Consider the following 27,338-nt stretch of genomic DNA (forward strand, 5'->3'; position numbering starts at 1 on the left):
GGGTGCCCGATATAGGATCCGCCCCAGGTGCCACATGCTCAAGGTATGCCCCTAGTGGAGTCATCCCTCTGTCCACACACCATACTGTATTTGTTTTATATTATTGAGAGGGTATAATAGGAGGAACTGGTACACACCAAGGTGGTAGAAGCACCCAAAACTAAAAGGTGGACGGGTATAGGTTTGAAATTATGGCAGAGAGATCTCTATGGATTATGGCAGAGAGACTGTGTCAGTATCCAAGACATAAAAACTCAGGGACTGACTCCATCAGCTTCCATCTATAACTAAGAGACTACATTGGTGGATAGACTTTTCATATAAAACCCATACATTCCCATCAGTAAACCGCACTGCACGCATGGTTTACTGCTATTATGTGTCGGTTTGCAATGCACTCAGCTGCTCTGCATATGGACACAGTCCTGTGCATTTTTTTGATTTGTTTGCTTCTCATGAAATGAATTTCAATATATTTCAATACATTTAAACATAATAGAATACATTTAGTTCAAATACAGAAAAGCAACTATGACAGCTGTTCCGATCAATATGAAACTAGCAAAAATGATACACATGGCCAGGGCAATATACCATACAGTGCAGGAGGCAGCACACTTTAAATCCAGACAGAAAATGCCCCCCCAAAAAAAGCCAAACTAAACTAAACAGTTTCAATCACTCAGGTTAAAAACAAAGGATTCTGTTACATATGCCTGCAAACACATGTAGGCACTTCTGTACACAGAGGCTTTGCACTTAAAGCTTGTGGGTCCCAATACAAAAGTTGGGGTCTGGCCCGGACCCTCTGAGTTTACTTAATTATCTTTGCAGGGTGACGTGGCAAGCTCTTTTCCCCAGTGACACAATGTAAAACAAGGCTAGACAACCTTTGAGAGACGGAGATCTACCTGAACAACATGAAAGAAATCCAAGAACACTATTATTCTGCACTTTTTTTTTAAGGAAATTAACTAGCAAGACTAACTAAATATAAATAAAAAAATTTCTTGCATAATATAATAATTCAAAGGTCACTGCATAATCAAACTAAGCCAACCTTAAAAGTAGACAGTGGTAGTTAGTAGAGCAGTGGGCAGTGTCAGTAGGCCAGTGAATGGGTGTGTAGATTTCAGTAGGGCAGAGTTTGGTTTTAGTATTTTTTTATTTATTGTTTTATTATTATTATTATTCATTTTTTAGCAGCCTTGTTGGGGGAGGGGGGCTTTGGTAAAATATCAGGGGTCTGTTGTGACAAGTTAAGGTTTCTTCGTTCAATGGTAGTACCGAAACAGTGAGTTTAATACATGCAAGATATCGTTTTCAGGGCTTGTCTGCCCACTTTTATTTAAGAGAGTAAAAATTCATACAGGTGTAGCACTACACCCGCAGGGGCCGCCGATCACTGGTTTCCCCACTTCTGCACAGCCAGGCATGAAGCATTCTCCACACTTCACATCCATACACAAGGAACAGTCTTTGATGTTTTATTAGAGGTAATAACTTGGATGGGGAATAGGAATTATGGGATGCCCAGCCTGACTGAAACAAATAACCAGAGACAACTTCCTCCCTATATACAAGATCTTAAACAGTCCTTTCCAGACAACGACAGTGTCTTAGGCTGGGTTCACACTACTACACTACTTTCATCCTACTTTGCTATGCTACATTGGTCCTACATTTATCCTACATTGGTCCTACATCCATCCTACTTTCATGAACAGGATACTACTTTGGTCCGACTTCAATGATATTCAATGGGCCTGAAGTAGGATCAATGTAGGACCAAAAGTAGTACAGGGAGCATTTTCAAAGTCGGACCGACTTGTGTAGGACACTACAAGACGCTCTCATAGGGAAACATTGAACACAGAGCAAAGTAGGATGAAAGTAGTGTAGTAGTGTGAACCCAGCCTTAGGCTGGGTTCACACTTGTCCGACAACGGTCCTACATTGGGAGCTCATGTAGCATGACGTGTGAAAATCAATGTTTCCCTATGAGAGCTGTCTTAACTGGTCCTACACAAGTCGGTCCGACTTTGAAAATGCTCCCTGTGCTACTTTGGTCCTACATTGATCCTACTTCAGCCCATTGAATATCATTGAAGTCGGACCAAAGTAGGAGCCTTGTCCTAACCATCCCACTTTTGACATCCGACTTGTGATTATAGCAGCAGTAAAAGGAATTTATCTCACTATGGGATTGTTTTGATTGGTCAAAGAACAAGTGAGACTATCACAAAGTCGGATCAAAGTAGTATCCTGTTCATGAAAGTAGGATGGATGTAGGACCAATGTAGGATCGATGTAGGACTAATGTAGGACCAATGTAGGATCAGTGTAGGACCAATGTAGCAGAGCAAAGTAGGATGAAAGTAGTGTAGTAGTGTGAACCCAGCCTCCAAGCGGGGGTTCACCCAAAAAACGATTTTCTAACATTACATCCAGCTCACTCTGTACATTCACAGTATGCTGTTTTTTTTTTTTTGCTGTACATACCTCGTACAGCTATTTTCCTCCCTGGCTTCCGGGTCGGGACTCCCGCAGGAGTGGGCGTTCCTATCCAGCAGGTGATTGACGTGATGACAAAAACGACCTCCCCCCGTCGCATAAGGAGCGTCACGAGTTGCCGAAAGAACCCAAACGGCGGTGCGCATGCACCGTATAGCGCCGACTCGCCGTTCAGGTTCTTTCGGCAACTCGTGACGCTCCTTATGCGACGGGGTGAGGTCGTTTTTGTCATCACGTCAATCACCTGCTGGATAGGAACGCCCACTCCCGCGGGAGTCCCGACCCGGAAGCCGGGGAAGAAAATAGCTGTACGAGGTATGTACAGCAAAGAAAAAAAAATGGCATACTGTGAATGTACAGAGTGAGCTGGATGTAATGTTAGAAAATCGTTTTTAGGGTGAACCCCCGCTTTAAGATGAAATGCAAAAGCCTCTTAAGGACTAGGACAGTCCGTTAAAATTAGCATATTGTGTAGTAACTAACATCTCCTACTCCAATGTAGATGCTGATACCAGCTCTACTGTCTGCAGGACTACCAGCCCATCTGGCTGCTTCTTCACCAGCCCGCCCGCCTGCTCTGAAGATTTCTCAGGACATGGGACAGGAAAGGATAAGCCCAACGCTGTCCTACAGAAAGGCTTGTTATATGTGGCAGTCTCTCCCCTTGTGAATCCCAAGCCAGCATGAAGCAGAGCCCCCCACACACAGTGGTGCCCCTTCAAGGCCACCAATAGTCTCCTCAGCACTTCATCTTCCACCTGACTCCACTGCTGGCATGACTCACCCATAGTTAAGGGCTGGCTCAGCCACCTTGCCAGGCCCATTGCCTTGGGATTGGCCAAACTCCCCTAAGTATGCAGATCAACGCTCCTGGCTTCCATCATCCTCCTGACCATGAAACATGTCCCAGTGTGTATGCACAGATGCTGCACTTCAGCTCTGCATCTTCCTTACATCTTCCGAGCTACTCTGTCCCTCATGGACCCTCTTTTAGATTCGGGCCTTAGTCTGTCCTGACCTGGACACTATGGTGCACACATGCACCTCTCCTGGCTCCCTTCACACACTGATCCCCTGGGGATGGTGGGGCCATACTTGCCAACTGTCCCGTTTTTAACGGGACAGTCCCGTCAAATAGGACCTAGTCCTGGCTAATTTAGCCTGCCGGGACTTGTCCCGGCGCCGAAGTGTCAGAGGGCTTCCCTCCCTCCTCCTCTTCTTCATCCGTGCCAAAGCTCCGTATGCGTAGCAAACACACTCACAGTGACAGTAGTATTGTTAGGAGCGCCAGGAGGAGCCGCGGCTGCCCACTTACATTTTTTTTCTTGTTGTGGCTTCACTCGAGTCCGAGCGGCGCGTTAATCGCCTGTCTCGGAGGAGGTCGCGGACTTCAACTCCCAGAAGCCGCGGTGGCGGTGACGGCCGACGCTGTGGCTTCTGGGAGTTGCAGTCCGCGGCTTCCTCCGAGACAGGCGATTGACGCGCCGCTCGGACTTGAGTAAAGCCACAACAAGAAAAAAATGTAAGTGGGCGGCCGCGGCTCCTCCTGGCGCTTCTAACAATACTACTGTCACTGTGACTGTTTGCTAATTTCTAGCTTGCTGAGAGTCTTGAGTATTCCTCAAGGAAGGAGAGGAAATAAATCTGTTTATGTTTTATTCTGCAGGGGTCTGCCTGGGCACGCTGCTGGCTGCAGTCAGTGCATGTAATTGACCCCAGCAGCAACGCCATCACACCCCCCCCCCCCCAACAATGGAGGAGGCCATGCAACTTGCAGGGAGGAGGACCTGTCCTGCTGAGCTGGCAGCTGCCATTGGACAATGGCTGAGGTGAGAGACCCTGACCCCCACATGAGCATTCTATTTATTTCCCCCTGCTCTGGTGTGCTGCGACTGTATCTATCGCATACCAAGGATGATGGTATTGTTGGTGGGAATTTGGTGTTATAAAGGCCTACTCAATAAAGAGAGAATTGCAGGGAATTGTGATGAGAATTTTAAACTTTAAAGGGTCACTAAAGGAAAAAAAATGTTTTGCTGAAATTACTGTTTACAGGCTATAGAGACATAAAAGTTAACTGATTCCTTTTAAAAATGATTAAAAGTAGATACAAATCAATCATATAATGTGCCTCTAGTTTCACTTTCACTTTTAAACTGGCTTCATGTTTCTGTGAAGTAGAGAGACACACAGAACAAAAACAAACAAATCCAGGGCAGTGTTTTGTTTTTAAAATGAATCTGATTGGTTCTGGGAAGTTTTAGACACACAGTAATGACAGCTTAGACCACCGTGAGAAAGCTCCCAGTACCATGGTTATAAGGAAACAGACAAGCAGGAAGTGTGGAGATCACAGCAGAATTACAGCTACTTCAAAGCAAAAACGAACAATAAGGACATGAAACCAGTACTGCAGTAAGGTAAAGGAAGCTATTTAGATAAAATTCCTTTAGTGACCCTTTAAGCAGAAGTAGTGCAGCTGAATGGGAGAATTATTCCAACTCTGCTACATTGGTCTTAAGTTTGAAATTCCAGTTTCAATTTCCTGTAATTCCCTCTTTATTGAGTAGACCCTATAATCTGATAAGTAGGCAAAGATTAGGCGGAGTGGGTGGAGCTTCGGGGAAGTGAGTGTGGTAATTAATTAATAGCTGTGCTGCAAAGTGTCCCTGGAATTTTTTTTCAAATGTTGGCAACTATGGGTGGGGCTCTGAGCTACACCTCTGGCTCTAATATGAAGCCAGCACACACCCATGCCATTAGTGTGCTTGCTTCTTAGAAAACCTGGCATAAACCAACTTTTACACACACACACACACACACACATCACGCATACACTATATTATAGTGCTGACCTTTTTTTTCTAGTTCTTTTAAATAAATCTGAAGCACTCAGAAAGCCCACAAATACACAAGAACATATCAACGTGAATCCTCTGGTGAACTTGGTTGGAATCAGGCCAAGGACCTCAGCACAGCAAGAGAAGCGTGTTATCCATATAGTTTTAACTTTCAGAATACCTCCTTTCCTTAAAAGGGGAGAGGTGCTAAAGTGCAATCCAGGCAGTGTCTGATATATCTTCACACATTGCCAACTTTATCCCTACAGCACACTGAATGAAAGTGGTGCTTGCTCAGAGCACAGCATTAAGGGCCAGATTCACAGAAGAGATATGACGGCGTATCTCCTGATACGCCGCCGTATCTCTGTGTTACGGCCGTCCTAACTATGCGACTGATTCATTGAATGAGTTACGCACAGCTAGCCCTAAGATCCGACAGGTGTAATTGAATTACACTGTTGGATCTTAAGGATGCAATTCTAGGCCGGCCACTAGGTGGCGAGGCCATTGCGTTTGGCGTAGAATATGCAAATGACTAGTTACGGCGATTCCCGAACGTCCACGCTGCCCGTCGATCTAACTTTACAGCGTTTCCGTCGAGTTACGCCGCGTAAAATTAGGGCTAAGCCCTAGTTGTTCTAAGCCATGTTAAGTATGGCCGTCGTTCCCGCATCGAAATTTAAAAAACCACGTCGTTTGCGTAAGTCGTCCGTGAATGGCGCTGGTCGCCATTTACGTTAATGTCTAAACAAATGACGTTACGCAACGTAATTGTATCTGAATCTTGCCCTAAAAGCTTTCATTCCACCATAGAAGGTGAACTGTTTTTATGATACAGCTAAAGAGGCTGTACACGTCATAATGCAAATCCAAATCTAAAAGAACAGCAAACAGAATGCACTGAAAAGAAAAGTAAAATGTCCTTAGCATCACCCTAATTTACCCCAAAACAGCCCTCTGCCGCTGTCCCCACATTTTTCTTCTTTTTGTTCCTGCAACAAGAAACTGATTTTTTTTTTTTTTTTAACTCTATATGACACCATTTTCAAACTTATAAAAGTCTTGCTGCAAGAAGATCAGTTTTAATTGATGTAGACACCCTAGAAGTCCTGTATATCCCCTGTCCTGTTTCAAACAGATTATGCGCTGAAAGATTTTCTTTAGACCTCAGTCCATCTGGGCAGTACGGTCACCTGCTGAATATGAACCCTTCAGGCCCCGTACACACGACCGAGTTTCTCGGCAGAATTCAGCCAGAAACTCGGTCGGAGCTGGATTCTGCCGAGAAACTCGGCCGTGTGTACACTTTTCAGCGAGGAACCCGTCGAGGAACTCGTCGGGCCGAAAAGAGAACATGTTCTCTATTTCCTCGTTGTTCAATGAGGAAAGTCGGCCCGCCGAGCTCCTCGGCGGCTTCAACACTGAACTCGCCGAGGAACTCGATGTGTTTGGCACGTCGAGTTCCTCGGTCGTGTGTACGGGGCCTCACAGACAGCTCAATTCTCCAATAAGACACAGCAGTTTAATCCAACATAGTTTTACTTGGTATATTAAAATCTCTCTCCATAGTCAAAAGACAGCTACAGCGTGACTCTGGGAGGGCATCCATGAGATCCTCCCAGAATGCGCTTCCTGGGGCGTGCTTCTGGTGTCCTTTGGACACATTTTATTAAAGATCAAGGTAAAGGGCCAATCACAGCGGCTCTTTATCATGTGTAAAGCTGTGTCTAATCACAGCTGATCTCATGTAAACTTCCCAGTTATCAGCATTCGTTCCCTCACCTGCTGTCACTGTGTGCGGCAATGCTGTATCCTGGCCTAGGCCAACAAGGCCCAGGCCTAGGGCAGCACTTTGCAGGGGGGCAGCACGGACAGTGTCCCCGCCAGCTTGCGCTACACTGTTAGGCAAATTAGTTTAACGCCCCCATAAATCGGCCGCACTGCTTCCAGTATGTGGGCGGTTGGCATTCTGCAACTGTGGGGGGGGGGGGGCTCGCTTCTAATTTTTTTACCATCCCTGTCCCATTGAAGAGATTTCCCTTCACTTCCTGCCCCATAGCCAAACAGGAAGTGAGAGGAAATCTATGCAAATAAAAGCGGAGCTCCGCTGAAAAAAAAAATATTAAAAGCCAGTAGCTACAAATACTGCTGACTTTTAATATTAGGGCACTTACCTGTCCTGGAGTCCAGCGCCGGTCGCAGCAGAGGACGACCAATCGCTCGTCACTCTGCTGCCCCCCCCGCGCCATCCTCGGTGAGGGAACCAGGAAGCGCTCCGGCTTTACTGCCCGGTTCCCTACAGCGCATGCGCGAGTCGCGCTATGCCTGCTGATTGGCTCCCGCTGTGTACTGGGAGCCGAATATTCCAAGAACACAACGGGGGGGACGGACGGGTGACGTCCTGCCCGCAGTTTACCCGCAGACTGTGTGGCCAGATGTGTCAAATGTGACACCGGAGGGGGGGGGGGGTTCCGATCAGCGGGAGTTCCACTTTAGGGTGGAGCTCCACTTTAAGGGAATCCATTGCCCACCCCCCCCTCCAGGCCATCAGAACTAGTGTCCCCACTTGAAAATTTTAGGGTGGGTCTTAAACTGCAAGGGGTGTGGCCTCGACAGGAAGGGGTGGGTCATATTTAAATTAGGGGGTGCACGCGTTTAGTCAGGCCTAGGGCAGCATAAAACCTAAATACACCACTGGTGTGCGGAAAGGAGAGCCAATTAGTGGCAAGACTGACAGGGCATATGTTCTATCATAATCAGGGCACTGATCATCAGCGACCTGATGATCAGTGCAGCCGCATCTGTGCCACCACTCAGTGTGAGAAGAAGAAAGCTATGTTTTGAAAAAATATAAAAAATTCATTTGAATACAGTGTTTTATGACCACCCAATTATCATTCACAGCGCCACAGCTCTGAAAGCTGAAAATTGGCTTGGGCAAGAAGGGGGTGAAAGTGCTCATTATTGAGGTGGTTAAAAGATAAGTTCACCTTTTTTTTTTATTATTATAATTGCACATCTTTTTGCAGATGAAAAAAAAATGTATAGTTATAATTTTTTTTTTTAAAGAACGTATAAAGCATTGTACCCATGATCAGCAGATTGCAGGTGCATTCTCAGGCTCCTGCAGACTGTCAGTACAGCGGTCTGCCCGCACCTCGTAGGGGTAGGCAGTTACTGAATTACAGGAAACATCAATGAACTAGTTGGAGCGCTCATCAGCGCCCTGGTAGCAGGGGCGGACTGAACATTCGGGCACTCGGGCACTGTCCGAGGGCCCAATGCCACTAGGGGGCCCCATCATGGTTGACAGCCTCAGTAAAACCAGGGACACTATGTAAAAATCTGTTTTTTTTTTACATCAGTCACTGAAATGTCCCTTACTGACATCCTTTTGGTCTAATAATCCCAAGAGTATAGCTGCCTGGCCTCTCCAGTACCTTTTCAGTGTGTGTATGTGTATTCTGTGTGTATGTATGCTGTGTGTGTGTGTATGCATACTGTATGCGTGTGCGTGTGTGTATACTGTGTGGCCCCATAATCTATTGCCTGGGGGCCCCATAATCTCCTATTGCCCAGGGGGCCCCATAATCTCCTATTGCCCGGGGGCCCCATAATCTCCTATTGCCCGGGGGGCCCCATGAGTTGTCAGTCCGCCCCTGCCTGGTAGCTCATTGAGAACTACATGTGGTCAGCCACAACGGCTGACGGTAGTTAAAATTCTCCCATTCACAGAACTCTGAATGAACGAATGACACGGCCGGGTGAGCAGAGCCCCACATGGCCACATTTTTTCAAAATTGTCACAGCGGGTGTGAGGAGAAGATCGCCAAACTTATCCTTTAACCACTTCATTAGAGGGCATTTTCACCTCCTTCCTGTCCAGGCCAATTTTCAGCTTTCAGCGCTGTAAAATTTTGAATGACAATTGCGCAGTCATGCAGCACTTTACGCAAATGAAATGTTAATCACTTTTCCCCACAAATAGAGCTTTCCTTTGGTGGTATTTGATCATATCTGCGGTTTTAATTTTTTGCGCTGTAAACAAAAAAAGAGCGACAACTTTGAAAAAACATAATATTTTTTAATTTTTGCTATAATAAATATCCCAATTGAAAAAAAAATGTCTTCCTCAGTTCAGTTCGATATGTATTCTTCTACATATTTTTGGTAAAAAAAAATCACAATAAGCATATATAAATTGGTTTGCGCAAAAGTTATAGCACCTACACAATAGGGAATAGATTTATGGCATTTTTTTATACTAGTAATGGCGGCGATCTGCGATTTTTGTCAGGACTGCGACATTTCAGCGAACAGATCGGACACCTTTGACACTATTTTGGGACCTTTGACAATTATACAGCGATCAGTGCCATAAATATGCACTGCTACTGTATAAATGTCACTAACAGGGAAGGGGTTAACACTAGGGGGCGATCAAGGGGTCGAATGTGTTACCCAGGGAGTGATTCTAACTGTGGGGGGAGGTTACCGATCAGTGTTCCTATATACAGGATACGGTGTTCCTATATACGGTCTCCTCTCCCCTGATAGGACGTGGATAGGACGTGGATCTTTATTTTTTCACACACAGATCCACGTCCCTGCTCTGTGACGAGCAATCGCGGGTTCCTGGCGGACATCTAGTGGCCGGGAAGCCGAGGACGTCATATGACGGCCGCCTAGGATGGCAGAGAGAGAGAACATTGCTGCTGCTCTCAGACACAATGCTGAACAAAGATTGGACTCAGTAAAGGTATTTGGGGGAAGAGTCGGGGGGGGGGGGGGTAGTTTCACCTAAAAAATGTTTTACCAGAGTGAAAAACCTTTAGCCTTTACAATCATTTTAAAATGCAGTACATGGGATGTTCACTGCTCATTTGGAGTGTAAAGAGACAATAATATTCTAAGCCCACTATGAAGGCTGGTAACTTACTGAGGAAACATGAAGAACGGAGAGGTCTATCTAAGAACTAAGGGCCAGATTCACGTAGGTGAGCGGCGGCGTAACGTATCGTAGATATGTTACACCGCCGCAAGTTTTCATCGCAAGTGCCTGATTCACAAAGCACTTGCGATGAAAACTACGCTGGCAGCCTCCGGCGCAAGGCGGGCCAATTCAAATGAAGAACGAAGAGGTCTATCTAAGAACTAAGGGCCAGATTCACGTAGGTGAGCGGCGGCGTAACGTATCGTAGATATGTTACACCGCCGCAAGTTTTCATCGCAAGTGCCTGATTCACAAAGCACTTGCGATGAAAACTACGCTGGCAGCCTCCGGTGTAAGGCGGGCCAATTCAAATGGGCGTGTGCCATTTAAATTAGGCGCGCTCCCGCGCCGGACCTACTGCGCATGCTCAGTTTCGCAATTCCCGTCGTGCTTTGCGCGCTGTGACGTAATTTTTTCGAACGGCGACGCACGTATCGTACTTCCGTATTCCCGGACGTGTTACGCAAACGACGTTAAATTTTAAATTTCAACGCGGGAACGACGGCCATACTTTAGACAGCACATACGATTGCTGAGTAAAGTTAGGGCAGGTCAAACGACGACTAACTTTGTGACGGGAAACTAGACTAGCAGCGACGTAGCAAACGCGAAAATCCGTCGGGAATCGCCGTAACTCCTAATTTGCATACCCGACGCTGGTTTATGACGCAAACTCCCCCCAGCGGCGGCCGCGGTACTGCATCCTAAGATCCGACAGTGTAAAACAATTACACCTGTCGGATCTTATGGATATCTATGCGTAACTGATTCTATGAATGAGCCGCATAGATAGAAACAGAGATATGACGGCGTATCAGGAGATACGCCGTCGTATCTCTTTGGTGAATCTGGCCCTAAAACACTAGCCCTAACATACAGGTAAACTAGAATATACCATTCTACAGAAATTATAGCAGGCCTTAAGTAATTTTTTCAACTTTCTATTAAATCTTCTCCCCTTGTTGTTTTAACTTTGGATAGTAAAACATTTGTTTTCTGCCAGTAAATACCATATACAGCCCACTACCTGTTTCTTGTCTGGTCATTAGCCTAGGCTTATGACATCATGCACAGCTCTTTCTCTCACTCTCATGAGAGTTTGCCAGGAAGGGAGGGGGATGAGTCATACGAGGACCAATGAGAGCTGCAGAGCTGAAGGTGCGCCTCTGTGTAAATCCAGGAAGTGAATAGGCAGCAGCTTCAGCTGCCCACAGTTAAAATGGTTGCAGCCAGACTCAGTGGAGGGAGATTTCTGGCACATATTTGGCAAGTACAAGAATCGCAGGATATATAAAATAATATGCAAATTGATTGGAGGGAAGCTTCAGAATGGCAAAGATCTTTTTATTACAAATTATGTGAGCAGACTGCAGTTCCTCTTTAAATTACACGTTCAGTTTAACTACGTGTCAGCCCAAAGATATTTATGCATACATAATGAAATCCAATGCAACAGTGATGGATACATGATACGTATTCCAAAACTTCTCCCAGGAGCCTTTTCCCTGAGCACATCGTGTGAGCAGGCTCTTGGGAATCAAGGCAGCGGGATTGATTTGCTGGGAAAGAAATAGCTGGTAGCATACAGTATGGAGCAGCGGAACAAAGAATAGACTGGAATAGGTTTTGTTCTGTAGTTAGTTAGGCAGGTCTGATTGGGATTTCCGTGCAATAAAGTCACTATGGGCCAGATTCACAAAAGAGATACGACAGCGTTGCTCCTGATACGCCGTTGTATCTCTGTTTATATCTATGCGACTGATTCATAGAATCAGTTACGCATAGATATCCATAAGATCCGACAGGTGTAATTGTTTTACACTGTCGGATCTTAGGATGCAGTACTGTGGCCGCCGCTGGGGGGAGTTTGCGTCGTAAACCAGCGTCGGGTATGCAAATTAGGAGTTACGGCGATCCCCGACGGTTTTTCGCATTCGCTACGTCGCCGCTAGTCTAGTTTCCCGTCGCAAAGTTAGTCGTTTTTTTTTTGGTGCCTTAACTTTACACAGCAATCGTATTGCTGTGTAAAGTATGGCCGTCGTTCCCGCGTCAAAATGTAAAAAATAACGTTGTTTGCGTAAGCCGTCCGGGAATACGGAATTACGCCACGCGCATCGCCGTTCAAAAAAATGACGTCACTTCGCGCAAAGCACGGCGGGAGTTTGGAAACGGAGCATGCGCGGTAGGTCCGGCACGGGAGCGCGCCTAATTTAAATGGCACACGCCCATTTGAATTGGCCCGCCTTGCGCCGGAGGCCGCCTGCGTAGGTTTTCATCGCAAGTGCTTGGTGAATCAGGCACTTGCGATGAAAAATTGCGGCGGTGTAACGTATCTAGGATACGTTACGCCGCTGCGATTCTACGTGAATCTGGCCCTATGTTGCTAATAAAGATTTTGGAGGAAATTAGTTATGAGGAAAGGTTACGAGCACTGAACTTATTCTCTCTGGAAAAGAGAGACACTTGAGAGGGGATATGATTTAAATTTACAAATACCGTACTGGTGACCCCACGATAGGGATAACACTTTTTTGTGGAAGGGAGTGTAGTGGTACCCCTATGGGGGTTGCTGATTGACTCTATACCCTACTGGCCACCCGACTCTGAAAACCTTCTCTTACCTCTGACACCTTGGGTTCCATTGTGAAATACCACGTTAATAATGAGAAAGGAGGAAGGAGTGATGGGCTGATGTCATTGCGTTGTATCTCTGAAGTGGATGGGTGTTCGCTAGCCGTCCGGATTTTAAATTTTCTTTTTTATCCTACTTCTTGTAAGTGCAAATTAATATTTTATTAAAAGTTCTTAGTTACGATTTCACACTATGTCAAGTTCCTTTTTATTTTACGTCCATGCCCATTGAGTGATTGAGCTTAGCATCCCTGGATATCTGCCATGTTTTACCTCTTGTGGCAGAGTGAGGCTCTGTCCCAATAAAAATGGTGGTGAGGTGGACTGCATATCGGCTGAGTGCAGAGCTGCAGAGCTTACATTTTAAAACAGAGAAAACTGCTCTGGCAGTTTTCTCAGATTTATTTATCTCTACAAGGGGCTCTGTGGCTTGGAGATTCCTCAGAGATATAGGTGGGATGGGATCTCCAACCCTGTGTTGAGATCTTATAGATAGCCTGCAGTGTGTGTGCCCAGGTGCACACAGCTCATGTAATGAAGGGCTGGTGAGAGTTAGAAGTAAGAGGAAGGTGGAGTTGGAGCAGTGGCTGCTTGTGAGCGTCTCTCAAGATTGAAGATAGATGCTGTGTGCATCCAAGAAGCTCAAACCTGTGTGCGTTGAAGGGCTTCAAGCTGTATGCGTCCAAGAAGCCAGAAGCTGTGTGCATTGAGGGGCTTGAAGCTGTGTGCGTTTAAGGAGCCCAAAGACTGTACGCATCCAAGACTGTTGGACTGGAAGATCTGGTGGTTTAAGGTACCCGTGCTGTTGAAGAGTAGCCAGGTGGGCTAGTATTTTCAGTTACTTTCTGAACAACATTTAAACCCCTGCGTGGGACTCCTGAGTGGACTTTTGTTTTGTTTTTTTCCTTATTTAATAAACGTGGGCTACCAGGCCCTTAACAATATATGCCTGTTTGGTGTGGACTCACTTCACAAAAATGCATCTGCCACAAGAGCTAACAACCCCCAATGTCACACTATATACCATATATCCTGAGTTGATGTTCCTGAACCTCCTGGATAAAGGCCCAGATGCCTTGTACGCATGTTCTATAGCGCAAAATCTGGCTTATCAACTGCCGCTACGTGCACTGCCTGCAGGCTTAGGTGTAGGCAGGTACAGTCCATACTCCCCACTGTAAGTGACGATCAACTAAAGCGGCATTGCAGAAGGGGGGAAGGAAGTCATGAGGAACTTGGTTCCTCTGTGACTTCCTGCAGTCACCAGGGGGAGGGCTGTTCGATTGGCCACTGGCACCCCATGTGACCTTGGCGACCATCTTGGGTCAGGACAGTGTCTATTTAATGCTCTGTCTTCTGGGTTTTGTCACACTTTGCTCAAGTGGCTAGAGTAAGGACAGGCTAGGCGAGGGCAGTGGCAGGGAAAGGTTCCTGAGGAGTAGGGAAAGTGCAGGGACTACCCTATCTCCTCCTAGGAAGCCTCTCATTTTGGTGTGGACTGTCCAAGGCCACATTTTCATTCCTCGAGACAGAGGCTGTTTCAAGAGATGATCCTTTGCTACTGTGACGGATCTTGGATACCCCAGGTGGATCATGACAGCTACTGTATATAAGTGGCTCCGGTTGGCTGTCCTACTGGCTAAACCTGATTGTACATAGTTGGGATTTAATATACTGATCTCACCCACCTTGACCTCTGAGTGTTTTCTTTGCCCCAGGCGCTCTACGCAGCACCCTACCCACTTAAGGATTGTACATGCTGTCCTAGACTGTAAGAAAGAGAGAGAGTGTCCTGTAGAAGCTTTGTGAACGTTAAGTCTTGGTAAATATATGAGTGAGCCTGGTAACCCACCCTTGGACTGTGAGTTTAGTTGTGGTCCTGGTCTTTGTTGCATCTCACAACTTGACAGGCCCTGAAACATACAGTAGTGGCAATGAGTACCCTAGCTGCACGAAGATGGTAGCTCAGAAACCTCATGCTCATGTTTGTATAATAGGTCCCCTGGCAACGGACCTAGCCTATCAACCACCAATATTAAGCACTACATGCAGGCAGAGGGTTTGCACATGCCGAAACATGTTCTACAGTAGGTCATTGGCGTGAGACCTAGCAAATCTACTACCAATAGGGGGGTATAGAAGAAAATATCCCTGTGGCCACAACCAAACCACTCCCTAACACATTTTTCTCCGCCCCTCACAGTTTAATCATGGGGATCAGTGATGGTAGGAGCTGGATCGAGCTCATTCCCAAGCCAGCACTTACAACAGTAGATACTGAGGACCAGTGGCAGTGTGTCCACAGTGGGCGCTCCCCCCTCTCTCCTGCATGCACCCGTCACTCAACAATAGATATATTTATGCATGAATTTATCTATTGTCGCCACTGCCGCCCACTATTTAGGTGTACAGCCCCCTGTTGAGTGCCGGCCATCTTAATTAAAGCTGTGGGTGTATTTTGGAAGTGCCTGATTAGAGCCAGAGGTTCTAATAGGCTTCCCGATTAGAGCCTGTGGACTCTAATCGGCTTCCAAATGGTTAAACAGCAGGCGCATGGCTGTGCGTTTCCTGTTTAAACCATGCTGTGTTAGGGAATCGCTTCCCTAACACTGACCCGCCTCTCAGCCAATCAGGTGCACCGGGTCTGGTTACCGGTCACCTGATTGGCTGAAGTGACATCGAGGACGGGAGAAGACATCGAGGGAGCGGAGGGAGCATGGATGAGGACGGTGCTGACCCGAGGAAGGTTAGTGCCGGCTGGGGACAAACTGGCTGCATTTGGGGACAAACTGGCGGCATTTGGGGGGAAACTGGCTGCATTTGGGGGAAACTGGCTGTGTTTAATGGGCACAGTGGCGGCAATTGATGTTTTTTTTTTTTTCAGTTTGTTTGCGCCCCCCAAAAAAAATTTGAGCATGAGCTGCCACTGCTGAGGACTTCACCCGTTCTAAAGCCTGAGCGGCTCACATACCAGATCTCTTTGCGCCAATAGGGTGGAATATCTATACCTAATATACTGAGAGACTTTCTGATCTCCAACAATTCTGTACACAATTATGTTGCTATTTTCTTGATGAATTTTAGTGAATTTTTAAATAACTTTTAAATAAAGTAACATGTGTACCAAAGAAATACCTTGTTATCAAGAGGACCCGTGCACAGCAAAGTATTAATTTCTGATATTTTGCTATTCATGTCAATTCAAATTGAGGCTTTGAAAACTGCAGGATATCCAACATACATCCAATATAAGAAAAGTAAAGGGGAGTGCCATTACTGGCTTCTTTGTAAAAATGCTAATGACCTGGTTGTGTCTGGCTTCAATACTCATGGCTAATTCGGGATCTCTACATACTATACAATAAGACATAATTCCCAATCTCTATACTAAGGACAGCTCATCAATGCCAATCTACACAATTCTCATGGCAAGGGTACATTACACACATCACTGCAAGCTAATTACCTGCTTTTGTTATATACTTACATTTTTGCCCATTTGTCCAATTCTTCATCAATATACTCTTTCACCTTCTTTGGTTGAAGCCCAAGGGACTGGCCACAGAAGTAGATGCAAGCGTCTTCTTCGTTAATCAGAGATTTCTCCGCTGCATGAAAAAAGAGTAAGATATCAATGGTATTCTGCAACAGAACAAATACATGGGGGTCTATTTATTTAGAAGCCCCTGTACAAAGGTCTTAAAGGGTAACTGCACTTTTGCAGAAAAAAAAATACAAATACAAAGCAAATACAAATAAATATTAAAACGTATACAATTTCTTCACAACTCATATTGTAATTGAATGTTATTAAAAATGACCCTTTCCTTTTCAATCTGCAGTTCTTTAATTTTCTGTAAAATGCAATATGGCTACCTGAAGGTGTTCTGTACAAAAGATGGTGTACAAAACGCCCCCCAGAAATTCAATTTTCTGCTTGCGTGATTGATTGGCCTATTGATTTTCTCAGTGTAATATACAAGTCAGATTTTGGGCATCCCTTGAAACAAAAACTTCATTTTTGGTGAGATACTCCCAATAGGAACACATCTAAATGGATGCAGACCCTGCGGGTGCTGCAGCTGATTGATAATAATAAAATCACTCCCATACAGAATCACTGTGCACATGGCAACAGACAAACAGCTATTTCTTTAGAATCAATGCACAGTCTGTCTTGACCGTCTGGGTGAGCCAATCTATGTATTACTGGATAAGAGCTGCAATAAAGTCAATGTACATACGACAGGTGTCTTTTCTGTCCTTTTTTTTTTTTTACCCAAAGGGGTAAAATAGTAGAAATTAGTGGAATGTCAGGGGATAGCAGAATGGAAGATAGAAAATTCAGGTGTGACTGAATATGGAAACAGTCCTGCTTCCTTTGACAACTCTACGTCGCCACTCTAGCCAGAGTGGGTATAGCGCACCTGGACAGGCCTCTCTCACCAGCCTGGCAGCCAGAGTGTCACTCGGATGAATAAGTCTCTGCCACAGACCTTCCCGAAGATTGGAGACAATTGTGGTCCAAAATCCTTCTTGACTGGATTTCGCACCCGGGTCTCCTTCAATTAGTTTTAACCAAAATAGCAACTGACAGGCGACTACTGGGCCCACGCGGCAGATCAATTGCTCCGGACCAACGTGGTCCCAGAACCAGGAACACCGCAACATGCACCCCGGCCAGGAGGGCCACACAGGGGGTGGGAGGACGACTGCCCAGCTCAAGGGCGGGAACACAACGACCCCAAACCAATGGCGTCTGCCGTTTAAATACCCCTCCCCAGCATGCACAGCGAGGTAGCCACTCTCTCTGATTGGCTGCCGGGAAGAAATATCCAACTGCACTTGACCCTACTGCTGCCACCTGTCAGCCTGGGGCGGAACTCACTCCCCAGACAACGCCAGCATGCACAGACAGTACAGTCAAGCTAGTGTAGAGGCCCTAAATTTAAACAATTAAACAGGTTCAGAGCAAACTACTTCTCTGAACTTCCCCTAAATTTTCAATAGCACCGGCTCTGAACATAGCCAGGCGCTTCACATCTATTATGTATTTTTACTGTATTATCTGTTTCATAGACAACTCCTCATGAAGAAGAGGTCCTATTCCGGGAAACTATAGTTTATACTCCAAAAAAAAAAAAACTGTTCATACTCCACTTCAACAGTGGTTGATTTTTTTATTGAATATTTCTGTATATTTCTGTATGTTATTTTTTATGTATTAACCTTTTTATATTGAGCAAAAGTTGTTGTATATCAATACCGAGATAGTCCATTACTACCCTTTTGGGGTGGGTATACGTGCACGATCAGCCTCAGCAACTGCCCCTATACTCCCAACCCTCCCTTGTTTCCCTATATCAATTTGGATGATGGTACTTTTTTATGGTCTATTACATTATTCTATGTGAGGCTATACTCAAAACTTTAGCATATTTCTTTAGAATAACAAAAAGTAGGAATCTGCAACATAATTTTTCAAAATCCCTGCATAGTACATAGATCACCCAGAGGGGAATAATTGTTTCTTAACAAAATTGGAGTTACTCTTTAAATGTTTGCATATCCATCACAAATAATCAGCATAGTAGGGTTTATTTACTAAAGGAAAATCCACTGTGCACTACAAGTGTACTGCAAGGAAAATAAAAAACAGAATTTTAGCTTGCACATGATTGGATGATAGAAATCAGCAGAGCTTCCCCTCATTTCAGATATTCCCCTCAGATCCACAGCGACTGCACTTTCAAGTGAACTTCCAAGTGCACAGGATTTGTAGGAAAGCTTTAAACCCACGCATGCTCAGAAGCAAGTTATGAGACGGGAGCGATCGTTCTGGTAAAACTACCATTCATAATGGAGTAAGCACATTCATCACGCTGTAACAGACAAAAAATCGCGAATTGTCTTTTACTAACAAGGAATCAGCTAAAAGCAGCCCAAAGGCGAATAGAACTTCCCTTCAGAGTGCCGTCGTACGTGTTGTACGTCACCGCGCTTTGTTCATCATTTTTTTAAAACGATGGTGTGTGGGCAACATCGTTTTTAATGATGAAGTTGGAAAAACTTAGTTTTTTGGACATGCTGAAAAACAAAGTTTTCTTTCATGCCGAAAAACGATCATGTGTACGCGGTATTAGGAACGGATGGACAAGTTTACATGTTTCCTTTGTAGACCAGGAAGCCCCCATATATCATTTTCAACTGTGTATTTTGCTGTTTGCCTGGAGTTCAGCTTTAGGTTTGCGAAACAATCTATGGCTGCTAATTTTAGGTCTTGTGCTTAACCACTAGTCCAAGTCCGTCAATGCCTGTCAGGCTGTGAATACATTTTCCCCCTGCTATAAATTATTAGGAACTTGTGGATTCACCTCTGGAGTTCTGTGACCTTTGTACATGTTTCTGGTCTCTGAACTCTGTGGTTAATCCTAATGTTCCTGGAGGTACAGCAGGGAGTACATTATCCCATAAATTATAAACAGGCACAGGCCAATCAATCAGAGCTTGCATTAGGATTTATAAGTGATTCCCTGCTGCATCAGAGCTAGCCACATCATTCAAGTCTTTTACTAACTGTCTGATTTTCTTATGAAAAATAAAACAGAATTCACTCAGAAATATTACATCCAAAGGTATTTGTAGATGAGAGTTGTTCATTGCCAGATTTGTCCAATATGGTATGTTATTAGACGAGAGAAGCAGACACCCAGAGTCAACCTTCTTTCGGGGCTAAAGATTTAACGTGTGTTTAGTGTGCCTGATCAACAATCAGATTCAAACATCTAAAGTGGGTTAAAATTTGAATGGTGGCAGTGAGAAACTTTTTAGCACTGACATAATGAGACAGCAAGGAGCCTGCAGTGGGCGTGCTTGGGGGGCAGCGGTGGGTGTTCCTATGAACCTACAGTGGAAGCATTTGGCATCATCCAGTATATTTCCATGCCAGCAATGGGTGTGTGTTGGGGGCTAGCAGTAGGTGAAATTGGGAGCCAGCAGTGGAAGCATTTGGGATCCTGCATTGGGTGTGTTTGGGGGCCAGCGGTGGGTGTTTCTATGAGCCTGCGGTGGGCATGTTTGGGGGCCAGCAGTGGGTGTTTCTTGGAGCATGCAGTGGGCATGTTTGGGGGCCAGTGGTGGCTGTTTCTCAGAGCCTGCAGTGGGCGTGTTTGGGGGCCAGCGGTGGCTGCTTCTAGGAGTCTGCAGTGGGTGTGTGTAACGGTCAGGGGTTAACACCGTTTACGATCTTCCATTCCACCAACCCACGACAGCTTATCCGACACTCCACAATCCAGCAGACACGATCCATAAGAATTCCCCAGAAGGACGAGACACACAGCTCTGTTCTCTCTGGTTCAAACAAATGAATGCTTTAATGGTAACTCAGCCGTGTTATATACAGTTGCAAAACTCCACCCAAAACATCACACAATGGGTGCTTAATGAGTCCCCCCCCAATCCACATCCCAGACAGACATTCGGGCACCGAATCTAGAGGAGTTAATTACTACAGCTGACAAGTCACATTCCACATCTATTATCAATAGTATTTTCACACAAAACAGTGTCATTAGCATACACAATGAAAGATCTTAGGAGCAGACTAAATTAGCACAGTGGACAATAGAATGCAATCACAGCAAGCCCCCTCACTACAGCCAGGTGGACTTAATTAGCATCTCAACAGTCTATGTTACACATTGAATGAATCACACTCTATTGACCTGTTGAGGTCAGAATAAACCACTTGTAATTTTTCAAGATATCCTGCAATACAAGAATTATCATTAATGTCCCATCTCATGTAATCTGAGATATCAGTTCTCAGTCATCCTATGCCCCTAAGGGACATAGGATGACCCTAGACCCAAGAGTCATTGGTGAAGTTGGCACAGGAGTACCCCACATCCTTCAAAAGTCTCTGGGTATCACGGGCCATTCCGTTACAGTGTGTTTGGGGGCCAGAGGTGGCTGTTTCTAGGAGCCTGCAGTAGACGTGTTTGGGGGCCAGCAGTGGGTGTTTTTTAGGAACCTGAAGTGGTCATGTTTGGGGGGCAGCGGTGGGTGTTTCTAGGAGCCTGCAGTAGATGCATTTGGCATCATCCAGTATATTTCTGTGCCAGCAATGGGTGTGTTTGAAACCAGTAATGGTGTGTTTAGGGGCTAGCAGTAGGTGAAATTGGGAGCCAGCAGTGGAAGCATTTGAGATCATGCATTGGGCGTGTTTGGGGGCCAGCAGTGGGTGTTTCTGGGAGCCTGCAGTGGAAGCATTTCAGATCATCCGGTTTTTTCCGTGCCAGCAGTAGGTGTGTTTGGAGCCAGCAATGGGTATGTTTGGGGGCCAGCAGTAGGTAAAATTGAGAGCCAGCAGTGGAAGCATTTGGGATCGTGCATTGGGCGTGTTTGGCGGCCAGAGGTGGGTGTTTCTAGGAGCCTGCAGTGGGCGTGTTTGGGGACCATCAGTGGGTGTTTCTAGGAGCCTGCAGTGGGCATGTTTGGGGGATAGCAGTGGGTTGTTTCTAGGAGCCTACAGTGGGCCTGTTTGGGAAGCCGGGAAGCCTGCGGAGGATGCGTCCAGGATGCCTGAAGGGGACTCATCCAGGATATCTGTAGGGGACGCATCTGGAAAACCTGCCGGGGACGCATCTGGGGTCCTATATCGGGTGTTTTGGGGGCCTACATTGGTTTTGTTTGAGAATACGTCTCCTGTGTTACAAACAGGTAATAAAATGGGTTCCCTGATCGCCAGATTACCAATGGAAGGTATGGGAATGGCTTGGCGCACTAAAGGAATGTCTGAAATAAACCCTAAGTTGCCAGATGTGTTCCCTTTCATGGTCAAATAGTTTAAAATTGGATTGGACGAGCACCTTCTGTGCCTTGTCCGACACAAGAACACATGAACATTTAGGCTGGGTTCACACTATTGCCACATGCGGCTCCCAGCAGGGGTCCGGTAGGATACCCACATGTCCCAGATTGCCCGGGACTGTCCCGCAATTGACATGTCTGTCCTGGGCACTTTCATTCTGGGACAATACAATGTCTCAGAATGAAATAGAGGACACAGCCACCCCCTACTAACTAATAACTACATTTCTAGAACTGGTTGCTAGGGCTAGCACTGCCTGGCATCTTGCAACCAGTGACAATTTACTCTCAGACAGGGAGACTGGGAGCGAGGGCTGCACCTAGTGCAGCACGACTGTCCTCACCCACCTCGGCACCTCCTCCTTCTCTGGCACCCAGTGGCACGCAGCAGGGACTGGTGTGATCTTCACTCTCCAGATAGTAAAGCCACTCCTTTCCTTCTACACACGGGGCTCATGCAGAGGGAGTGACAGCAGCACTGCATCTGGTGGCAGGCTATGGGTGGCAGGCGCCACTGCATCTGGTGGCAAGTGGCACATTCACCTAACAAATAACCCGCCTCCAAATTCCCCATCAACCCCGAGACTACATTACCCCCCGACCCCCCCCATCTTTTTTTTGGGGAAGGTGAGAGAGGGGGTGTGTCCCTGAATGGCACTTTGCAAATGTGGTCACCCTAGGGTCCGGTGCATCCCCGTTCACCGTTTCAGACCAAAAGACGCTCAGGGCTTCGGAACGGAGATATGTGAATTGGCTCCATAGAAAGCTGGTCAAAATCTCCTGCTATTGCAAACTGAATGTGGGGAACCTACATTCAAATGAAAATATTATGAACCCAGCCTTAAGCTTCGTACACACGCTGCCGAGTACACCGAACTTGTGTGTACGAGGCTTTCAGGTTTCTTTTCTGGAAATCTGGCCAGAATCTCAACAAGAAAAATAAAGATCCTGGTCTCAATTTTCTCATCGAGATTCTTGTCGGCCTGTTTCCCGACGAGAAACCCAAGAGTGTGTATACTTACCTGTCGCCGTGGAAACCTGTGCATGCTCGAAATGACTTTGACGCATGTGCGGTAGCTTCCACGGCATAGGTAGGGTGAAGCAAGATGGCATCGAATGTGACGAGCGCATGCTTGTCGTACGCGATGACGTCACCGATTTCTTGCCTTGAAAGGTCTGTGTGTACACTCAGGCGGCAAGATATTCTTGCCAAGAATCTCGTCGGGGAAAAACAACGTTTTTTTCCTGACGAGATTCTTGCCCGTGTGTACAAGGCTTTTATTCTTTATGGTTACCCTCTACTTATGTACAACTGCTCAGCAGAGGTGCTGACTTGTCTATCTATCATGTTGATGACCGTAAGTTTGGAGAAAATGCATGCTGGAATCTAATGGGTGGCTTTGTATCTCACAGCATGTTCCCTTACATCAGTGCTTCTCAATTATTTTCTGTCATGCCCCCCCTAGGAAGAAGAAAACATTTCGCGCCCCCCGCGCGACTGTAAATAGTATAATTTGTCTATAAAATTGTTATAAGTACACCTCTGCATAACACTGTATCCACATATCCCCCCACACAGTATTGCCCTTCTTCACATATCCCCCCACACACAGTATTGCCCTTCTTCACATATCCCCCCACACACAGTATTGCCCTTCTTCACATATCCCCCCACACAGTATTGCCCCATCACATATCCCCCCACACACAGTATTGCCCTTCTTCACATATCCCCCCACACAGTATTGCCCCATCACATATCCCCCCCACACAGTATTGCCCTTCTTCACATATCCCCCCCACACAGTATTGCCCCATCACATATACCCCCACACAGTATTGCCCCATCACATATCCCCCCACACACAGTATTGCCCTTCTTCACATATCCCCCCACACACAGTATTGCCCTTCTTCACATATCCCCCCACACAGTATTGCCCCATCACATATCCCCCCACACACAGTATTGCCCTTCTTCACATATCCCCCCACACACAGTATTGCCCTTCTTCACATATCCCCCCACACAGTATTGCCCCATCACATATCCCCCCCACACAGTATTGCCCCATCACATATCCCCCCCACACAGTATTGCCCCATCACATATACCCCCCACACAGTATTGCCCCCTTTACATGACCCCCATCACATATCCTGCACACAGTTTCCCCCATCACATAACCCCCCTTTTCCCCCCACAGCACAGCCCCCACTCCTCGTCCTTAACATTTCCATATATTTTTACTCCCTTCCTCCCTCTCCACTCCTACCTGTAACTTTTCAGCGCGGAGAGCAGGAGGCGGGACATTCGTCAAGTGAAGCCGCAGCAGCACTGGGCGGGGCGGGGAGACTTTTGGGCGAACTGGCGATTGGATGCTAGGACCGCCTCCTAGCAGCCAATCACCTGCCGTCCAACATGACAGGCTGCTACCTCTCTGGTTCCGTCCCCCAGTTCAAAAATGTCCCGCCTCCCGCCGTCCGCTCCTCTAACTAGCGGAGGAGGCTGGGGACAGAAGCGGATACTAAATGGCGCGATCACCGCGGTCCGGAACGAGCCCCCCTTTGTGGAGCCTCAGGCCCCCCCTGGGGGGCGCGCCCCACTATTTGAGAAGCACTGCCTTACATTGAGTTTCTATACACTACTCACAGTTTCAATCGTTTGAGCAAAGTTCTTCCATTTGATTACTTTTCATGTTATGATAAAACGATGCAGGATCAAAGCCAAATGTTCAAAAAAATAAGCAAATTGGTCTTACTTGCTGGCAAATCCTTTTTCGCTGGAATGTGAAAACATTGTTTCAGATGCTTTAATTCATCTTCATTGTCCAAGTGAATAGCCAGTTTCTCATCAACTATGCTGCAGCCGAGCTCAGATGCCAGCTTTTCCAATGTGGTTATGGGTGACGTATGAGGAGATGAATTCATGGTGATGGAGAGAGATTAGTTGTACTGAGGAACGCTAACCAGACCTGAAATGAAGACAATGTCCACAAGAATATGTATCAAACGATATTAAAAAATTCACTTTCTGGCAGAAAGGAGCAATAATGCCTGTGCTTTAATGTCAACTTCTATTCTGTTTGAAAAAAAAAAAAACGACATAACTCTTCCCAAAAAGCATTTCCAATTTTCGAGGTCAAGTGACTATTGGAAGATACCGTAAGTAATGGTGTTTTGCACATGAATTGCAGTAGAGTGCTTAGTCGGACAGTAAGTTCTATTTATAAAATATGTGCTGGACAAATGTTGATCTCTGCCCCCGTGCGTCGTAACGTCACAGAGAACGAAGCTCTGCAGCACACGGACACTGTGTGAATCGAGCGAGGAGACAGCTCGATCACACAGCGGGGAGGCATCGCAGGATCCAGGGGAGAAGGTAAGTAATCTCCACCTGGATACTGCAATGCAATCCCGAGTCTGGCTCGGGGATACTGCTAATGGTACTGGATTTCCACCCCAAGCCAGACTCAGGAATACCGCCAGGGAGGTTAAATGTAACCATATTGCTACACTTAGAGGCACCTCTCTTCTCTTTTATACTCATAGGCCCGGATTCAGAAACAATAGTCTAAGTTGTAGGCAGCCGTAGCGTATCTGAGATACACTACGGCACCGTAACTTAGGGTGCAAGTTCCGTATTCAGAAAGAACTTGCACCCTACGTTACGGCGGCGTAGTGTAAATGTGTCGGCGTAAGCCCGCCTAATTCAAATTTGGCTGTTAGTGGGCGTGTTGTATGTTAATCTATCATGACCCCACGTAATTGACCTTCTTTACGAACGGCGCATGCGCCGTTCGTGGACGTATCCCAGTGCGCATGCTCCAAATCGCGTTGCAAATAGTCAATGCTTTCGACGTGAAGGTCACTTACGCAAAGCTCTATTCGCGAACGTTTTACGCAAACAACGTAAACAACGGAAAATTTGATGCTGTCCCGACGTCCATACTTAACATTGGCTATGCCTTATTGAGCAGGGGTAACTTTACGCCGGTCCGATGCCTTATGTAAACGACGCATATAGATACGCTGGGCGCAACTACGTTCGTGAATCGGCGTATCTACCTAATTTGCATATTCTATGCGTAAATCTACGGAAGCGCCACCTAGCGGCCAGCGTAAATGTGCAACTAAGATACGACAGCGTAAGAGATTTACATCAGTCGTATCTTAGCCAAATGTCAGCGTTTCTTGCTTTCTGAATACAGAAAGAAGATACGCCGGCTAGAATAGATACGCCAACGGAAATTGTTTCTGAATCTGGGCCTGTAACTGTATATCAAGACATTGCTTGTATATCAAGTCAATATTTATATAAAAAAAAATGCTTGTCTTGCAAATGCTCTCAAACCAAGTTACTCTCAAACCAAGGTTTTAATTGTACGTACAAAATAAAATATCTTTTGCAGGACAATATTGCCAAAAGAAAGCCTAGTTTGTTCATAAAAAAACAATGTACCGTATATACTCGAGTATAAGCCGACCCGAATATAAGCCAAGGCACCTAATTTTACCACGAAAAAAAATGGGAAAACGTAATGACTCGAGTATAAGCCTAGGGTGTCCATCTACATGCCTCACTGTGGCCTCACTGTGCCCCTGTGCCCATGCCTCACTGTGCCCATGCCTCACTGTGCCCATGCCTCACTATGCCCATGCCTCACTGTGTCCATGACTAGACTGACATTTAACATGTGAGTCTATAGAAGGGGTGCTCCCCAGCCGTAGGTCCCCCAGACATCAAACTTTGCACACTTATAGAGGAGAAATTGAGCTACATGTGTGCCAAGTTCCGGGTCCAGGAGACCTACGACCGGCCAGTAACGGGTCCCCGATATCCGGGAGATCAGGTGCAAAAAGGTGACTCGAGTATAAGCCGAGGGGGGCATTTTCAGCACAAGAAAATGTGCTGAAAAACTCGGCTTATACTCGAGTATATACGGTATGTGATACTTTGTTCACATAAGTAATGACAAATGTATCGCTGAATGTACAGGCCCATAGTGGAAATGTAATTGCTCTGGACCATAAGGTATCCACGTATGAAGTGATTGCAATTCGAGAAGCAAAGGAATAAAGCATGTAAGAATATACAGTACATACCTTAAGATGATAAACTTTCAAGTGTTGTAGAAGATTTGACGAAACACAAAGGTTTACAGTGCAGCCAGACAAGTCATTTCATTCAGACTACTTTAAAGAATGTGCAGTAAATGTGCTGACTGTGCTGACTGTTTATCACGCCCCTTTACTCAGCAAATAACCAGATGGTAGCAAAGGTTATATATCCTGGAGGTAAACAATCACTACGGGGTTAGCTCTCTAACAGTAAATACTTGTAGTTTCAACTCTCTCTGTTAATGAAGATCAGAACTGCAAACTAAGTTTGTCTCAATATTTACACTAAGATCTATCTGATCTGCAGAGAATTTTGCAATGTCGTAGTCCGGCCAATCACAATTTATGAATTACTTGTTTCTCTG

At 45.9% G+C, this 27,338-nt stretch overlaps 1 protein-coding gene across 1 annotated transcript in view; it reads right to left on the reverse strand.

The window, feature by feature from the left end:
• Window positions 1-27,075, reverse strand: part of KYNU (kynureninase) — a 161,279-nt gene extending 134,204 nt beyond the window's left edge. The window contains exons 1-3 of the mRNA XM_040358039.1: window positions 26,959-27,075; window positions 24,615-24,827; window positions 16,469-16,589 (exon numbers count right to left, since the gene is read on the reverse strand). Of these exons, the coding sequence (XP_040213973.1) occupies window positions 16,469-16,589; window positions 24,615-24,783 (290 nt within the window). The 5' untranslated portion in view covers window positions 24,784-24,827; window positions 26,959-27,075. The remainder of the gene's footprint in view (window positions 1-16,468; window positions 16,590-24,614; window positions 24,828-26,958) is intronic.
• Window positions 27,076-27,338: the final 263 nt, after the last annotated feature.

This window comes from Rana temporaria, chromosome 6 (assembly GCF_905171775.1).
Source record: "Rana temporaria chromosome 6, aRanTem1.1, whole genome shotgun sequence".
Classification (NCBI taxonomy): domain Eukaryota; kingdom Metazoa; phylum Chordata; class Amphibia; order Anura; family Ranidae; genus Rana; species Rana temporaria.